Source organism: Meleagris gallopavo, chromosome 1 (assembly GCF_905368555.1).
Source record: "Meleagris gallopavo chromosome 1, MGAL_WU_HG_1.1, whole genome shotgun sequence".
In the NCBI taxonomy this organism is placed as follows: Eukaryota; Metazoa; Chordata; class Aves; order Galliformes; family Phasianidae; genus Meleagris; species Meleagris gallopavo.
The window spans coordinates 128832538-128849694 of NC_139404.1; the positions used below are offsets into that span (position 1 = coordinate 128832538).

The 17157-nt window shown below is 35.9% G+C and overlaps 1 protein-coding gene across 1 annotated transcript in view; it reads right to left on the bottom strand.

The window, feature by feature from the left end:
- Positions 1–8312: 8312 nt before the first annotated feature.
- Positions 8313–17157, bottom strand: part of GABRG3 (gamma-aminobutyric acid type A receptor subunit gamma3) — a 304040-nt gene continuing 295195 nt past the window's right edge. Inside the window, exons 8-9 of the mRNA XM_031557588.2 lie at positions 15419–15615; positions 8313–11571 (exon numbers count right to left, since the gene is read on the bottom strand). Of these exons, the coding sequence (XP_031413448.2) occupies positions 11293–11571; positions 15419–15615 (476 nt within the window). The 3' untranslated portion in view covers positions 8313–11292. The remainder of the gene's footprint in view (positions 11572–15418; positions 15616–17157) is intronic.

A 17157-nucleotide genomic window follows, 5' to 3' on the forward strand; every position in this document is an offset into this window, starting at 1 on the left:
CTTCCAATTGAAGTAATCTTCACCAGTTTTTCATACTGCTCAGCTTGCTGGTTACAAACTGGTATTGATGCATAGACTTTATCATTCCTGGTACAGAATATTGTCTCTGCCCTCACTGAACTCCATGAACATCAGATTAAGGCCCAGGAATGGGCCATAGAATGATTCAGTGGTTTTCAGAGATGACAGGTTACAGAGATATGTTGTTAACTGCAATGCCAATTTATAATGGTGACAGCGCATGTGTTATGAATGTTATGAAGTTTGGGAAAATTTCGAATCAAATGCTGTGAAAAGTCACAGAAGAAGTATTACATCTTTCATTAATATTGCAACTAGCATGAATACTAGAAAGTAGGTGAGCCAATGGGAGTTTTGTTTTTAATTTCTACAGCTGTCATTGTAGAGAATTCTATTGGTCAAAACACTGGACCTGACATTTGTCAAGTGTCATGAAAATACATGAATAACTTTAAATCAATAGTATTTCATAGTCAAAAATATATGAAAACAGAACGTCTCAGAGCTTTGAAGAACTCTGAATATGAACTTTGCCAATTCAGTTTCTACTGAAAGTAGAAATGGTTCTGTACTGCTCTGATCAACATTAAGATGTATAAGATCTAACCTTTTCTGATAAAATGCAACCTTTTATTAATATATTAATGGTGGCTGGAATTGAAGATGCCTTGTGGATGTGATGTAACAGCTTCCATTTATGTGTAAGGTCTACTCCTTCCTGAATTTCAGGTAACCATAGCACTGCAGGATTCAGCATTGTTTTCCCTGGCCATTATATCACTCTGTCTGTGATACCTGGGCCTGCTTAGGCTGCGTTACCCTCCCTGTTGTGAAGACATTCATCAGCAGTGCTTTGTCCTATCAGACTCAGCAGGGATATTGAGGTGTGGAGGGAAATAAAATCGATTCTAGAGGCAGAAAATTGCACAGGATAGCAAGGATTTCAGCATTTTTCTAGGAAGGAAAGTTTGCTTTTTTCTTGATTGGTCTTCTTATTTTTGTGGCATGGGAGGACCTTTGGCTGACAATTGTAAGACCCAAGACTGCACCTTAGTAAAGGGTACCTTTCCACCTCTACTATGATTTGTGATGCTGTTACACTAAGACTTGCTCAGTAAAAATAATCCAGTTTCACATAATGTAGAAACTAAAGCTGACATAGAATCTCTCCATGAGTATGTGAAAATGTGTATCTATGATGAGCAATTGGTTATACAATGCTAGAGGATGGCGTACTGGCCCATATTTCACCTACATGAAAAACCGCTTCTTGCAGTTTGGAGGAACATACAATAAATTGTAGTAAGAATAAGCAAACACGCAAATTAATAAATAAAAGACTTCACTGGCACAAGTTGCTGCTATGTGAAACTTTAGCACGTGCCTCTTATTTTGCATTGCTAATGACTTCCATTTATAATCCAACTTTAAAAATCTAAGTTATGTGACTGTAGCTATTAACTAACAATGGTTTCCTAACTGCCAGTCAGGAGGAAAATGTCTATTCTATCTGTTCCCGACTTTCTGGATAGCTCTCTGATATTCAGCTTTGCTCATTTTCCATTTCACAGACTGGGTTTACTTTAACTGAAAGTGCCAAGCAGTAATTCAGGTCTTAACTAGATTTGTGGTGGTGAGACAGAGGGTAATATAAAAAGGCAGAACTTATTGGCATGATTCATCATACTAGTTTATTGCACGCTCAAGCCTACTGGGCAGGAAATGTTATTAAATTGGAAGATGTATCAGATTGTTCTGAATTTGGCATGATGAGCACCTTAAATCTTTAGATGGGCTGATGTGTTCAACTTACGCTTTGTCAGCTTCCCTGTCTGACTGCAAGAATGCAGGTGGTGGTTTAGGTAATGCTCTGCTAAGGGTAACAGCTGGTATTATGCTCACACTCCTATCATAGTATGCTTTAAGGGCTAATGTGTAGGAGGCATATAATCATGATAACAATTACACCTACCTGTTATTCAAGGAGTTTGGCCATAACCATACGTACTTGGTTACTGCATGTCAAACACTGTTAGAATAAGTGCTGGCCATCATTAGAGAAGCACAGAATCTATGTTTGTTTCTGAGTAGATAGATCAGTTCTAGTAACTAGTCATACTGAAACACAGAATGTGATTTGCATTGCATAAAGCAAACTAATATCTGAAAACAGTGGAGTTACTAAAGGGAAAAGAGAGATATCTTACTAAAAGTTTAGTGAAAGACAATGGAAGAATTAAGTACACACTTTGTTTGTGAAATAAAATGTCTTGTGGAATAAACTGTCTTTATGTTAGGTCCATAAATAAAATATAAAAAGCTCTGACAGGGGAATCCCTGGTGCACTTTCACAGAAATCCAGGTAGTTTCTGCTTTATCTGTGGCTCAGCTATCAACTTTGGTTTTACTGTGGACTCAAGTCCTGAAAAGGAGTAAGGATTTCACAGTCTGAGTTGGTTGAGAACTGGCCTGTTGCAATGAATTTTCAGAGACAGAAATTAAGTTGCATTCCAAGAGGATAAACCAAGAGCACATTCATGTTTAACAATAAGTGACTGGCGAAGAAATATTTGTAAAAACACAGAGTATAATTTTGTCAGTAAATTTAATTGTGTAAGCAAATCCATAGAACTAGCTTTCAACTTAATGAAAAAGTTGGATGGGAAAGTTTTGAAAACAAGTTTACTCACAGCTTTTAAATAATGAAATATTTATATTTAAGCAGTTTGTGGTACAGACACAGCTTATTTCTGATTTACTCTTTAAATTTTATAGGATATTCTTCCCACTTTACATGAGCCCCCTGAGTAGACCTTGGTTTCAAATCTTTTAGTTTACTGGCTGCTCATACTGATTGTAGAAAATATTTTTAAACAATCTTCTGATATTCATTTCAGTAAAACCCCATAAGAAGAAGTCTACAATTACTCTGTGTGTCTACTCTTACAAAGATTTTCAGATGTCTGTTGCTCTGAGTTCTCAACTCTCATAAGAAAATACAGTCACCAATATATGCACACAATACTTGCATTTTCTGACAATGTGTATTTATTTGTATCCAGAAATACAAATATTGGGATCAAAATACGAATATAAATAGTATTCTAGACGCACAGCCCTACTCCTTAACACAAAGAAAAGTGGAATGGATGTGATAGGGCAAAGTCATTGAGAACTTGAGATGAAGCACACAGGTGTTTGACTTTTCTAGTTGAGTCAGTCTGAGGGATCACTAGGATGGCTATCTAACTTAGAATGACAAACTGGTACTAGTGCTACCTGTATTGTTCAAGGCACATTGGGCACAGAATCGTACTTTCATTTCACTATGACATCACAAGCTGCACTGCTAGCAAAGAAATCACACACCCCTAAGAAAAACTTAGGTAGGAAGATTAGAAATCTAAAATTTTTTTTTTTGTTCTGTAAGAAAGTTCAATTTGGCACATAGTTGGCAGAGTTTATGTGATTCATAAAATCGAACTCACCTGAAAATGAAAAATATCCATGTGTAGTCAAGTTGGAAAAAATGTTTTGAAGAGTAATTGAGAGTTCAAAGTTGGACTGAATTAAATGGTTGGTGATTACCTGTGATAGCAGCAGACTGGACTCATTCCTTCCAGTCTTGTTTTTCTACTTGTGACAACCACTTTGGCTGCACGTAAGCATGGACAACAATAGAATCACAGGACTCTTTAAAAACTACAGAAGAGAGTTTGGGGGACTGATACTGCAATCCCTCTGCACAAAATTTGCACTCTTGTTCAGAGGAATGTTGCTTTGTGGAGAGTTATTGTTCCCTTTGGAGCACTCTGACAGTGTCCTATTTCCCTAGTCTGCCTATGTAACTCTACTGCATGCAATTATTTTATCAGCTTTCCACGAATTTCACAGGAGCTCACATTTTAAAGATCCCATATGGTCTGTCCATATGGAATGGAAGGATCTCTCTAGCATGCTCTTTCACATTCCTTTGTCAGCAATACTTTTCACATATGTTGTCAATATAAGCCTTTTTATCCATTTAAAATTTAGAAATTTTGGCCTCTCATTTTAAGTACATATGTTAAAAATCTGCTCTCCCTAAGCTTTTATACCAATCAATGGGTTTTCAACCCATCCAGAACATGATTCAAAGCTCTTCTTGTTTGCTTCAAAGAATATTTTAACTTAAAGCCCTCCTCTGGTCAAGTGGCTTGATTGATGAGGAAGTTTTTGACTTAGGCCTAGAAGCATTCTCTTTTATATTATCAATAACAAGCAGTGAGCAAACTCACTATGGGTATTTTATTCTTTGTATTGTGTCAGTACAGCTTCATCCCTCCCAAGCAGTACCATAAGCTGCAAGGAGGAAAAGCAACATTAATAGAATATTAAGTCCATTAGGGAAGTACATGAGTTCCCCTATAAGATCTACAGGCTGGCTTAGGCCTCCAAGTAAAGTTGATTGTTTTGATGACACCAAGTCGGCTGTTGTGGATCATTTAGCTAGTGCTTTCGTTACTTGGATAAAAGAATATCTGGGAAATAACTGTGTCACTGCCTGGTTTGCCTGTCTCAGTCCTTGAGAAAAACTGTTCCAGGTGTATGAATAAACATAAGCACAGCTCTTCTGCTGTCTTACTTTGTCCTTCAAACAGCAATGATTAGAAGATCAGAATACTTGCCTTGACAGAAAGTAGAGTATTCTCATGTGCCCAACTCTGAAGCACAGAGTTGGATGAATGTTATTGTCTAATTTCACATATATTCTGGGAAAACCCTTGAGGACTCCAGATGCATTCAGACACCGACCTGAGGACTCACAACAACAAAAAAAAGAAAAAACTAAAGAAAGTAAAGTTTGTCGAAAGGAATGCATGATCACAGAACTTGGATATCTATCTTGAGGAGCGTGAACACCAGCCAAGTGTTGCAAGTCAGTCACAATCCAAAGCCATTTAAAGGAACAGCTGCTAGGTAAATTGGATTGATTAGAACAGTGTTTATCCCTTATTTAGGTCTTAGCCCTAGACAGTATTAAAGAGAAGCATGTTTCTTTCAGAACACCAACACAGGTATAGAGTACAAAAATTCACTATTAAATTTGTCAAAGCAATGTAGTTCAAGTAGAGACTTTTTTTTTCTGCTAAAGCATCATTTTGTTTTAGATAAAAAAAACATAAAAACATAGCTTTGTTTTTAGCATCTAAAACAAATGCCAGTAAGTAGAATTTGTTTGTTTTCCAGAAAAAAAAACAAAAATAAAAACAAAAACAAACAAACAACAAAAAAAAAACATGAATCCCAAAAGAAAAGGCAGAAGTATTAAGGTCACTGAGTTTTGAAGGAAGGCCTTTATTTTTGTCTTATGTATTAGAACCCCTGAAGAAGACAAATAAGCTGAAAATCTTATAGATATATAAATATGCCATAAAACTGATGGCACTATGCTTTTTCATCTGAAAGTAAAAGTTTCAACCCCCCCCCCACAGAATAAGATAGAATGTTTCTGCTGTGATGTGATAGATTCTGTTGGTGAATCAGTATCTCTATTTCCCATTGCTTTCAGCAGACCCTGTATGAAAACAAATGACAAAGGCTTTCTCAGACTGTTTTCTTTTGTGTTCTTTTGTGTTTTCTCTTGTGATGAGCCACATTGTCTTAAGTCATTAATGAAGGAGCATCATAAGGAGGACCACTGTGCATGAATCAGTGTTTCACTCTGCTGGCTCCTCCTCAAATATCTTCTAGAAATCCACAGTAAATATTTTGTAGAAATTGATAATCAATGCCTTACGAGAACACTCTGTTCTTTGTGCCCTGCTCTGAGTAATTAGATGTGAATGCTGTTAGTGGCACTCACAACTAGCTCACAACTAGTGAAGAAAAATGAGTTAGACATTAAAAAAAAAGAGGATGAGAAAGTGTTGGCATTAGTCATAGTTTTACAGTGTTGTCCTTGAAATTTACTAAATTTATCAGAATAAAATTCTAAATTAGCACTATTTTGGTCTTCTGGGAAGTGGTAATTGAACTAGCAATCAGATGTTAATTGGAGAACTGGAGTAGGTTAGTATCACCGAGTTATACCCCCTGTCCTAATAAAGGAGAGTAACCATCCAACCAGTGTCATAGACCATGGCTATAGCTCCTTAGAAACACTTCAGTTTGATGATTGTTTTTCTTCAGCAGTATTAAATCCAGAAATGCATAATAATTATTTCATTCGTTGGCAGAAAAGTACTGAAGTCTACAAAGAGAAGGTTAGCACAAGAATCGTGCTGAGTCCTCTCACATCTATTGACAAATATCACTACAATTGCATAGCATTAGCTGGGGGAAGGTTTGTGTCTTAGGCAACTGGTTCTCTCCTCACATCTTCCATGGCCTCCATTGGTACATAAGGATACCCAAAAGCAAAGTGTGGAGATGGCTGAAGCAATAGTTTGCAGCTTCTGGACTCAATAGCAAAGGAATTTAGCCAGTTTTGAGCTTGTTGATGATGAAGAAGGGGAGAGAAGGAGAGGGAGAGAGGAAGGAAGGAAGGATTGAAAATAAACCAATAAAGAAAAGAAATAAAGAATAAAAGAGAAAAAAAAAAAAAGAGAGAGAGAGGAAAAACAAAAACAAAAAAAAAAACCACCAACATCCTCACCTTCAGCCAGGGAATAGCTCTCCAGTGGATGCTTTGGTTTTTGCCTGTTTTAGATAGTCATCTAGGAAGTGACCTAGATGAGTTGAACATCAACCCTGAACTTATGCTCAGCACCTCTCAGTTGGATTGAAGCTGTTGAGTGAAGAATGAAGGATTCTGTTAAACTGCTGAATCCCAATGCAGTTTTCTTGCTACTTAGGAATTAAGAAACCTACAGATTGCTTAAGAAATATAAAAATATCAGCCAAATGCTCAGTGTGTAAGTTGATGGCATCTAGAACAATGGTCACACCACTTTATGGTGGTCAGGCATAACTCATTTGCTCTCTTTTTGTTTCATAGGCCAGGGATAATAGTATATACTTCAAAACTGAGAAATGCTAAAGGCACTGATGTGAGAGGCACAAAGATTTCACTGTAAGCAAGGAGAACAATATACCTTGAAAAAAGCACTTGAGTAAGCAGCTAAGATCATCAGATACAGCTTGCCTTTTCTGTAGGGAGATCCGGAAAGAGCAGCCAGTGGGAAAAGCACTGTGAATTATGGACAGCCTCTATGAATTGCAGTGAGTGCTTTGTTTTACAGTTTAGAAGGTAACAGCAACTGTCCAGACTCTGAAGCTGAAAAAAATCTATATTAAAACATTTACAATCTTAATTTCTCCCAGTAAGCAGTACAGCAACTACAGTCTTTCCAGTGCCATCTTGCATTTGAAGAATGGGTGGAATTGGGTGTATAAAAAGGCAGTGAACATCCTTCCCTAGATCATGAAAGGCGAGATGTGATAAATTCTTGCAGCAAGATGAGGCTTTAGGCTTTGAGTCACATTAGAATTAGAGCTGTAGAAGTGTTTGAGATAGTTATCTTAGATGTGTGGTAAGATGCTTCCACTACCATAAATATAATCAGCTAAAGGCTCATTGTGTCACTACTGTTCTAGTAGATGAATATGCAATCCACCAGGTGGATGATTTGAAATTAGTTGGTGGCAGGTGGTGTAAAGGACTGAATAAGAGGAGTGGTATAGAAAACTGCACAGCAATGAAAAACAATCTCTTCCTCCTGTTTTTGCTTTTTTGCTATTTGTCACTGCCTCTGTGGACACTCCTGGACTTTTGGATTCCTGCAGCTGTATTTTTAATCATTTTTATTGACCCAACATACAAGCGAGTGTTGATGATGGAGGGGAGAAGCATCTGAAAGAGAACAAAAGGTTGATAAAGTGCTTAATGTGTTTAATCTACAGTGTAGTTCTTGATTAGAAAGTTACACTAAAATTGTATACAGTACTTCAGTTCCCAGTACTGCTGGACACAGAGACAGCATAAACAGGCTGCAAGTTGTTATACACTTATTCTTGTCAGAATGTCTGTAAAAGAAAGTGATTTCAGTATGATAGACATACTGGCCAGAAGAAATGATAAAACTGAGTTAAGCAGAACAATAATTTTATACACTCTCAATTACCTTGAAAATGCAGCTTTTAATGCAGGAAATGAATGTCCATCAACTTTTGATTGAGGGAAGAGAAATAAGAAGCTTGATTTTACTTCTACTCACCTTCCTAGGAAAAGTTGGTTTTCACCCAGTGAGACAAGATTAAAAAACCCTCACAGTCTTTTCTATAACTTGGAAAGAATGTAGGGTGGTTTTACATACTAACCAAACAAGTTTCCTTCCCCACTGTGGAAGAGTAAAAAGAACTAAATAACAAAAAAGAAGCATCTGAATAAATGCAAGTCTTGAATATGAAATCATCTGATAAGAAAACATTCTAAAAGGCTAAAAGGTATTTTGTATATTTCCCATGGGACAGTGCACAGAAGCATTAGTCTTTTTCAATCTGCAAAGGAAGCAAAAGAATATCTGGAGGTTAATGAGGGTATTCCTTTCTGTTACAGAAGGGCATGGCACACAGATGTATGCAGACTACATTATCTAGATATCTAGAATAATTGTATTTTGAATAATGCAGAACCTAGAAAACTTTTCTCAGTGGCTGCCAAAGCACAAAGCAGTGAAGCAGAGAGAGTAAATCAAGCAAGAAGAAGTAAGCAGACATATGTATTCTGGAACCTGTCACCTTATGTCCACCTTTTTTTTTTTTTTTTTTTTTTTTTTGGTACCTAAACACAGAGGAAAATATATTGCAAAGTTGAAGATGTCCTTTGATGCCAGTGTAGCAGTGGAAATCAAAAGTGGCTGCAGATTCTTTCTTGTGTTGGAGTATGGAAAAGAGTGGAGTGATAAGCTTCCAAGTTCCAAGTTACGAAAGCGGTCAGAAAGAGCGGGCAATATAAATGGACTGTCTTAGTCCTTCAAGTAAGGCTTTGACGGGACTGTGTGCTTTTAGCTGGAGTAGGCAGCTATGAGCAGAAGTACAAACAAAAATGAGAACATATCACTTCTACACTTACGCCTAGGACAGTCACTCAGATATACAACTGCTAAATAAACCTCACTACCTATCCAAGACTTAATGGTAGAACCTACCTTCATGCAACTCATTCATCTAAACACTCCAACCAAAATGAAATGACTGTGGAGAGGTTTTGCAGGATCTGGCCCCCAAAGCATAACTGTTTCCAAACTCTTATTTAGGCTTGAGGTACTCCTAGTATTCTTGTAAAATACAGCCAAAGGTAGCTGTCATTGATTACATTGTAATTAAAGACCAGGACATTCAAATTCAGTTTAATTTCCTCCTAGCACAACTGAAAATGGAACTCTTCTTCAATGAAAGCCACACTTACAATGCAGGACACAGAGATTTATAGGATAATAGGTTTACAGAGTAATTTGCTACTGACAGTTATCAAAAGCTTCAAGATGGATTTTGAAATCAGGTCATCAGAGGTTTTTTAAAGAGTAAGTTTTTTATATTGCGCGCTACCATTTCATCTCTTTGCTTCTTTTACTTTCAGTCTTTGAACAAGTGGTTTCCTTCCTCTATCTAAATGTATCCCTAGTTTCTTATATTTTGGAGAAGTGAAAAACAGAAGATTGACTGCATTTATCTTTCTTATTAGTGATTTTTCTCCACTAAAATTCACTGGAAACATAGGGAAACATCATTGACAGGCAGTGATGTTCCAAAGAACATGACAGCATTTCTGTTTTTCTTTCAAGGAGAAAAGGAACTGCTTTTCAATCAAATTGAAATCTTTTCTTTCTTTTCTTTTGAGGTGAGAAAAAAAATAACCAAGTCTTTCAGAAGAGAAAAAAATACAATGTAGTTTTTAGGTATGGTTTATCATTAACGATTTGTAACTATTTGCCACTGAAAGTCCTTTTTTACTGATTTTTGAATACTTTCTTTGCTTAAATACAATTATTGAGACAGTCTGTAAAAGAAGCAATTCAGTTTGACAACGAAAACCAAATTGTTTGTAAAAAATGTGTATTTTAAGAATTGAATGGTTAAAAGTTTGAAAAATACAAAATAAGTTTCTAGACTAAAATTTAGTTGGTAGTTCAGGAAAAATCCTTTCAACCTTTGCTACATGTGGTAACTACTCCACCTTTAATCCAAGGGTGACAGTTTAATTTTCAAAAATGTATTCAATCTTCAGGTCAGATCCGGGGAACGTAGATAAGGTCTGCAATATTTAACTTTATGGAAAAATGTCCTTTGGCAATTTTTTTTTTTTTTTTTTAATTTTGTAAAATAACATTGAGAGAAAAAATAAGAATGCATAAAAATGAGGGCACTTTTTAGTACACTTCAATCTGAAGAAAGTCACATATTACGAGTGCTATTATAGTGATTTTTACTAATGGCCTATCAACTGTGATCTGCTACAATGACACAAGGATCTTGTCCTGCTTCAAGTAGAAGTATTGTAGAAATCAATGACCATCCTGTGTTTAACCAGTCATAAAAAAGACAGTTAAAATCTTGAAAAACTGTAGAAGTTATGCCTACAGCTGCCTCTGTGCAGAGATAGGCAAGTCTTTTATTTTTATCAAAATATTAGTGTTATTTTTACCTCAAATTAAAACAAATACATGTAGGTAAGCATCTAATTCCATTATTCCCAGACCTGTGCAGAAAGTAATTTCTCTATTTTGATCTCACCAGAGACATAGATTGCCGTCTTTTGATGGTTTCTCTATAGGAAGGAGATCATCAAGAAAATATTTCCCAGAACCTATGGGACATAGCTCATGTAAGTTTAAATACAAATGAGCGGTTTCATTGGCTTTAGCTTATTTGCTAATGCCAGTGTGTGTTGCTCTGAGCCTCAGGGATATGGCAGCATTTTGAAGAAACTATGGGAATGAAGAACAAAGTGACATACTTAACCTTTGACTGAATTGTATATAACTTCTATGTCAAGGGAGAATAGTAAGAATTCTAATATACAATAATTATTCATAAACATCGCTTACACTACAAATTCAGCTGAATTTTTAAGAATCTTTCCCTTAAAATGAATAGCAGTAAGGACATAATTCTTCTATGTTTTTCTTTTTTAGGCAATTAAAATTCTTCATCACACTCTGTGACGGTGAAGGTTAATGTGGCCTTTATAATTTGAGATGAAACTGACCATGTCCTTCACTTTTGCTGCACTTTCACCATCTCTCCTCAGTGTGAAAACACAGCAGTCTTCACCTCTACAGGCAACTTTTAAAGATAGAGGTATCCAACCCAGTAGACCAGGTTAAAGAGCAGGAAGGATGTAGGAAAAAAGACCCTAGAGTAAGAGTCCAATTCTAAGATGTCTATGTGAATCCGTCCTCGCCTCCATGAGCCTGATTTACATTCTTCATAACAACAGAAAAAACTCTGGCAGTCTTTCCCATCCAGACATTCATAGACACATGCCTCTTCAAATTCTTGCCAATACATGGCATTGTTCAATGTGATGACTGTAGTTGGTGGTCTCATATCAAGTACAGAATAATTCTGAGGAGAGAAAAAGAAACAAACAATGTGATGAACTCTTGTGGATGATGCACAATTAATAATCATATGAGAAGTCACATGAGACATGAAAGATAAGCTGGGAGTAAGATGTCAATACCATAGGAATTCTAGATTCAGGGACCATCTTTCTTTCCATAAAAGGATGCCTTATGAGATGAATTTCCAGAAAAGTGGTGGAGTGCTAAGTTAAATAACCTGCACTCACTACCTCTTAAACTTACCACAAAAACAGATATAGTTTGCACCAAGTAGCCATGATTTCAATACAGTATTTTAAAACACTGTTTGACAGCAGTCTGAACACGAGCCAGCAGTGTGGCCAGGTGGCCAATAAGGCCAACAGCATTCTGGCCTGCAGCACAAATAGTCTGGTCAGCAGGATGTTCCTCTGTACTTAGCACTGGTGAGACTGGACCCTGATATTATATTTAGCTTTGAATTCCTCATTACTAGAAAGATACTGAGGTGCTCAAACACATACAGAGAAAAGCAGCAAAGCTGCTAAAGAGACTGAATAAAAAAAATAAATGCATGAGGAGTGGCTGAGGGAACTAAGGTTGTCAAGTCTGGCAAAGAGGAGGCTGAGGGGGAACTGCGCCAGTCTCAACATCTACCTCAACTGAGGTTGTAGTGTTAATCTCTTTTCTCAGGTGACAAAACATAAAGAAATGACCTCAAGTTACACAGATGAGCTTTCAGTTGGATATCAGGAAAAAGAATTTATTCACAGAAAGGGTGGTCAGATATTGAAATTGGCTGCCAAGGGAAGTGGTGGTACCTCTGTCAATTATGTTTAAGAGATGTGTGCATGTGGCAGTTAGGGATATGGTTCAGTGTTGGACTTGATGGTGTTAGTTTCATGGTTGGATCTGATGATCTTAAGGATTCTTCCCAACCTAAATGATTCCATGATTCTACGCTCTTCTTGGTGTCCACCAAGACTCCAAGGTCCTTTTCTGCAAAATTACTTTCTAACTGAGTGGACCCCACAGTGCACTGGTGCCTGGAGTTGTTCTTCCCTGGGAGTTTGTACTTCTCCTTATTGAATTTCACAAGCCTTTTTCTCCAGCCTGCTGAGCTGGGGCTGGGAGGAGAGCAGTACTCATACAACAGATACGATCTTGGTACCACCTGAGAGATCTGCCAAAGTAAGGCACTTCTCAGGTGCCTCGGGCAAAACATTTCAGATGCAGTGATGAAACAAGCAATAAAATTATTTCAGATATAGTATATGTATGTTCTCCAGGAGGAAAAAAATGAGGGGTGGGATTACCTGAACATAGATTAATTAAGATTATGACATTTAACCTTTCAAGTTGCAACACTTCAAGGTTGACTTGAAAAAAACTCAAGTATCCTGGGAGTAATTGACTTACGTTGTTCAGCTTCTGCAGCATTTAGCATGCAAATTTGTGACACTTAGACTAAGCCCCAGTTCAATATTAGGAAATGTCAGGAACATTTCTCATGTCTTAACATTAGGAAGAATGGGTAAAAAACTTAAAAAATCTGCAGGTAAACTTCTAAGCAGATGAGACTGACTACCAACCCTAGTATTGTAATTGTATTTCTTTTTGTTGTTCAATTGCAAAAAAAGGAAACTGCCACTAACCATTCAATGTGCCTTACTGACCAAAGCTTTCAGAAAATTCTTTCCAAGGAATGACAGCAGTAGTAAGTGTATAAATGCAATTCCATTCATAAGGTATTCATTGTCAATATGCAGACCTTCAGTGCTATGAACTCTTTAAATGCAATAGAAAACCTTTTTCAAAACTTATTTTAAATCAAGTTTATAACATAATTTGTGAGAGGTAAACTAGTAACATGGAACTAGGAATTGTAAACAATACACTTTGGCATATAAAAATCAAGAAATATGAAAGAAGTAGTTAAGTTTGATCCTTGCTTGTGTTTGCATTGGATATCTGGAAATGGACCATTCATCTAGCTGCTAAACTGACCTTCTGTATCCTTTATATATATGTACATTATAGTATGTATCACAATTTTAGATTTCAATTGAGTGCTCAACTTTATTGCAGCTGTACTTAACCAAACAGTTATCTGGAAATTTGAAGAATATAATTAATTCTATTTTTAGTTATGGTTCTAATACACTCCTTTTAAACCCAAAATATTTGAAAATCCATCTGAAAGTTTGGTAAAGATTTTACAGACATACACAAATTATTTTCTCATTAAAATTCCAAATACATTTTTGTTGGACTTGTGCTTATTAATTTTTACTAAAATGTAATGTAGAAGTGCAGAATTACGTACAGCAAAGGAACAGAATTCTTGGCTAAGAATAGCACAAAATATTTCCACTTGACCCTTCTCTCTCCCAAATCATTTGATAAATCTTTATAGAAAGAGGCAAGTATGCTCCTCTACCACAGCCAAAAACAAACTGACCTTTTAACAACAAAGCAAAAACAGTATTTATAGTGAAGTCAGGGTGAAGTATAACACAGCATTACAGCTTTCTCAGAGTTATTGCAAATAAATGTCAACCATACATTCAAGCCGCCATTGCTGTCACAGAACTAAACAGGATACTTACCATCACATGACCAAAACTGACATCAGGTAGCTTAAATAAAGATAAGAAAAGAACTATTCAGAGGAAAATATAAGTATTGTTTCATATGCACCTAATGCTAAATACATTTCTCCCTAAAACTCTTCATACTGAGCCTTCAAATTATTTTACGTAATATTCTGCACACTTTGAAACTGCATGAAATCTCAGGAGAATGTGCACCTAGTTTCCATCCACTTTAAGAATTTATTCAACCTTTTTTATTTTTATTTTTAATTTAGTAAAAAATAGCTAAGTAAGGATTTCCTCACGAGTTGACTTATATACCTTCATTGTTGCATGTTTTCCCTCATCTTCTTTTATGTCTGGAAATACATCTTGCCCACAAGGATACTAAAGACTCTTTCATTCAATTTCTCTATAGGATAGCAATTTTAGTTTGATCATTAGCAAGTTCACTTTGATTATCCCATAAATTTATTTTGGTAACACTCTTCTGCCTTTCCCATGTAATGCATTTTTACAAATAGCTATTAGAGGTTTAATGGAGTTTTCATTAACTAAGTTTATTGGTTTCCACGTTTTCTCTAATTCCATGCTATTTTAATATTTTCCTCTGTTATTTCTTCATTCAATCACTTTCTATAGCTTGTTTCAATCCACTTCTACTTCCTGACTGATTATTCCCAGTATTTACTTTTCTTTCTTTAGTTTCCTATTTGATTTTGTATTGCTATTTTAAACGATTATATGTAAAGAGCTGGTGTATTGTTATTGCAATGGTCTTTCTGTCTAAAAATGCTACTTTTTTTCAAAGACTTTGTAAGTGCCCTCCTTTGTTCTTGTACATAGGAACCTTTGAGCACAGGGCTAAAAATAAGTGCTGGTTCCCAATATGAAGAAAAAATCCCATTTTTAAAATTCATCAATATTCCTAGACTTGTTAAGATACAAGATAGCAGATGCATTTGAATATACACTGATGTATATACAATTGCATAACGAGCTGTGATACCCGTTTCAGTGAAGACCTTTATGGCTACTAGAAGAGTAATGAGGGTGAAAAGAACACATGGGTAGAGCTGCTGCTTCGTAGTCAGCAGGTTTCTTCTGTTAAGAACAGAATGCTAAGTAATTACTTTCCACCAGCTTTCAGGGTAAATAATACCTTGAAGTGGGAAAAGCTAGGAGGAGTGGAGTGTAATGAGATTACAGGATGTTACTGAATGATTCTCGACCCTCTGAGCAACAGTCTTGAAAATAAAACACTCCTGTTCTTACCGACTTTTTCTTCTTAGTACAGTTTGGTTTCCTGCAACTGGAGTAGTAGTTGAGTGTTGCATACTCCATCAGAGCAGCAAATACAAATAGAAAGCATACAGTCACAAACAAATCCATAGCGGTGACATAGGAGACACGGGGTAATGACTTTCTTGCAATGGTGCTCAAAGTTGTCATGGTCAATACTGTAGTAATCCCTAAAGAGAAAAACTGGATTTACTTTTATGTAATATAATTTCTGCAGGCTTAAAAGAATCTTTGGAAAACACTACGCACAACAGAATACCAAAATATACACAGATTTTCAGAAGAAATTCATTAGTTTTGTCTGGTAGTATAAAAATAATGAAAAACAACTGTAGAGCAAGATGTATTTACTAAACAAATCTTTCCTCAGCTGTTCACATTTGTCTTTGCAACACAGAAGTTTTCATGCCCCTCAGTATACTTTTCCTCATCTCATATTTTTTTAAGAAAAGTAAAAGAAAGCCCAACAGATATGGAACCCAGAACTATTAGTACAAAGAAACAAAGCAAAATCCCTAGAAAATGTGTTGTTTTTTTTTTTTTTCACAGCAATATTCCTCTCGTGAAAAATATTGTGCTCAAAATAAAATAAAAAAAAAGAGAGAGAGAAAAAAGAAAATAAAAGAACTTTTGCTGCTGATTGTGAATTTTGAAAATACATTTTCACACTCCTGCTTCCTTGGGAGTGCTCCACTGCTGTTTTCTTTCTGGATAAGGGAAAACAGAATCTCATACAAGCTTCAGATGCAATCTTAGTGGAAATAGCTTTTTCAATTTGTACAAAGCATCACATCTTAGATTGATATAGTAATAATGAATATAATTGGGATTACTTAGAGTGAAATATCCTGAAACAATAAAACCAGTATTAGAATGAAGTCTATGGGGTGTCAGTTATTTGGCTGTTAGGTAATTCATATCATTTGTGTTAATTCCTCAGCAGAAGATGGCTTCTCATTCCCACTTTGGACTGATGTTTTTAATAATTTGTTATGAACCACAAGTCTTCAGATAGGAAAAACTAAAACTCAATGACTTGGAAGGAAAAATAAAGCTCTCACTCAAGTAAGTCTCAAAAGAGAGCTGCTTTAAAACATAACTGTAAGGTAATCTTTCTTTTTATAGTTAAAGTGGTATTTTGCAGTGGTACATAGTGTTTGAAATGGCAGGGGATAATTTAAATTATGCCTTATAGTAAAATTACTTTCCAAATGGAACTGTGGAGAGCAAAAAGTATCAGTGGATTACTTCTGACTACTTTCTCTTTGCTAAAATATGCCCACCTCTGATTTTTAGCACTTGAAACTACAGCAATTCACAAGAATAACCTGCTTCATTCAAACCATAAAAGTCTCTGGAAGAGCCAAAATGATGATTATTGCATGGGCCTGGATTTTCTCTTACAACAAATAACGAATAGAAACAGAAAAAAAAATGTTGCTGAAAAACAAACAAACAAACAAACAAAAAACAAATAACAACCCAATAATCAAGATCAAAGTAATGCTGGTAGAAAGTGGGAAATGCGAAAAATTTTCCTTATGTGGGAAACAGCCTTATTCAGTGCATGTAACCTCAATATTTGCACTGTTTTGCACTGAAACCCAGAGCAGCCACTGTAGTTCATTCAAACTTTAAGCTAGCTGATTCATCTAATCATATATATTCAACAACACAAATAGTACAAAAGAGTTATCCCAGTATGACTGAAT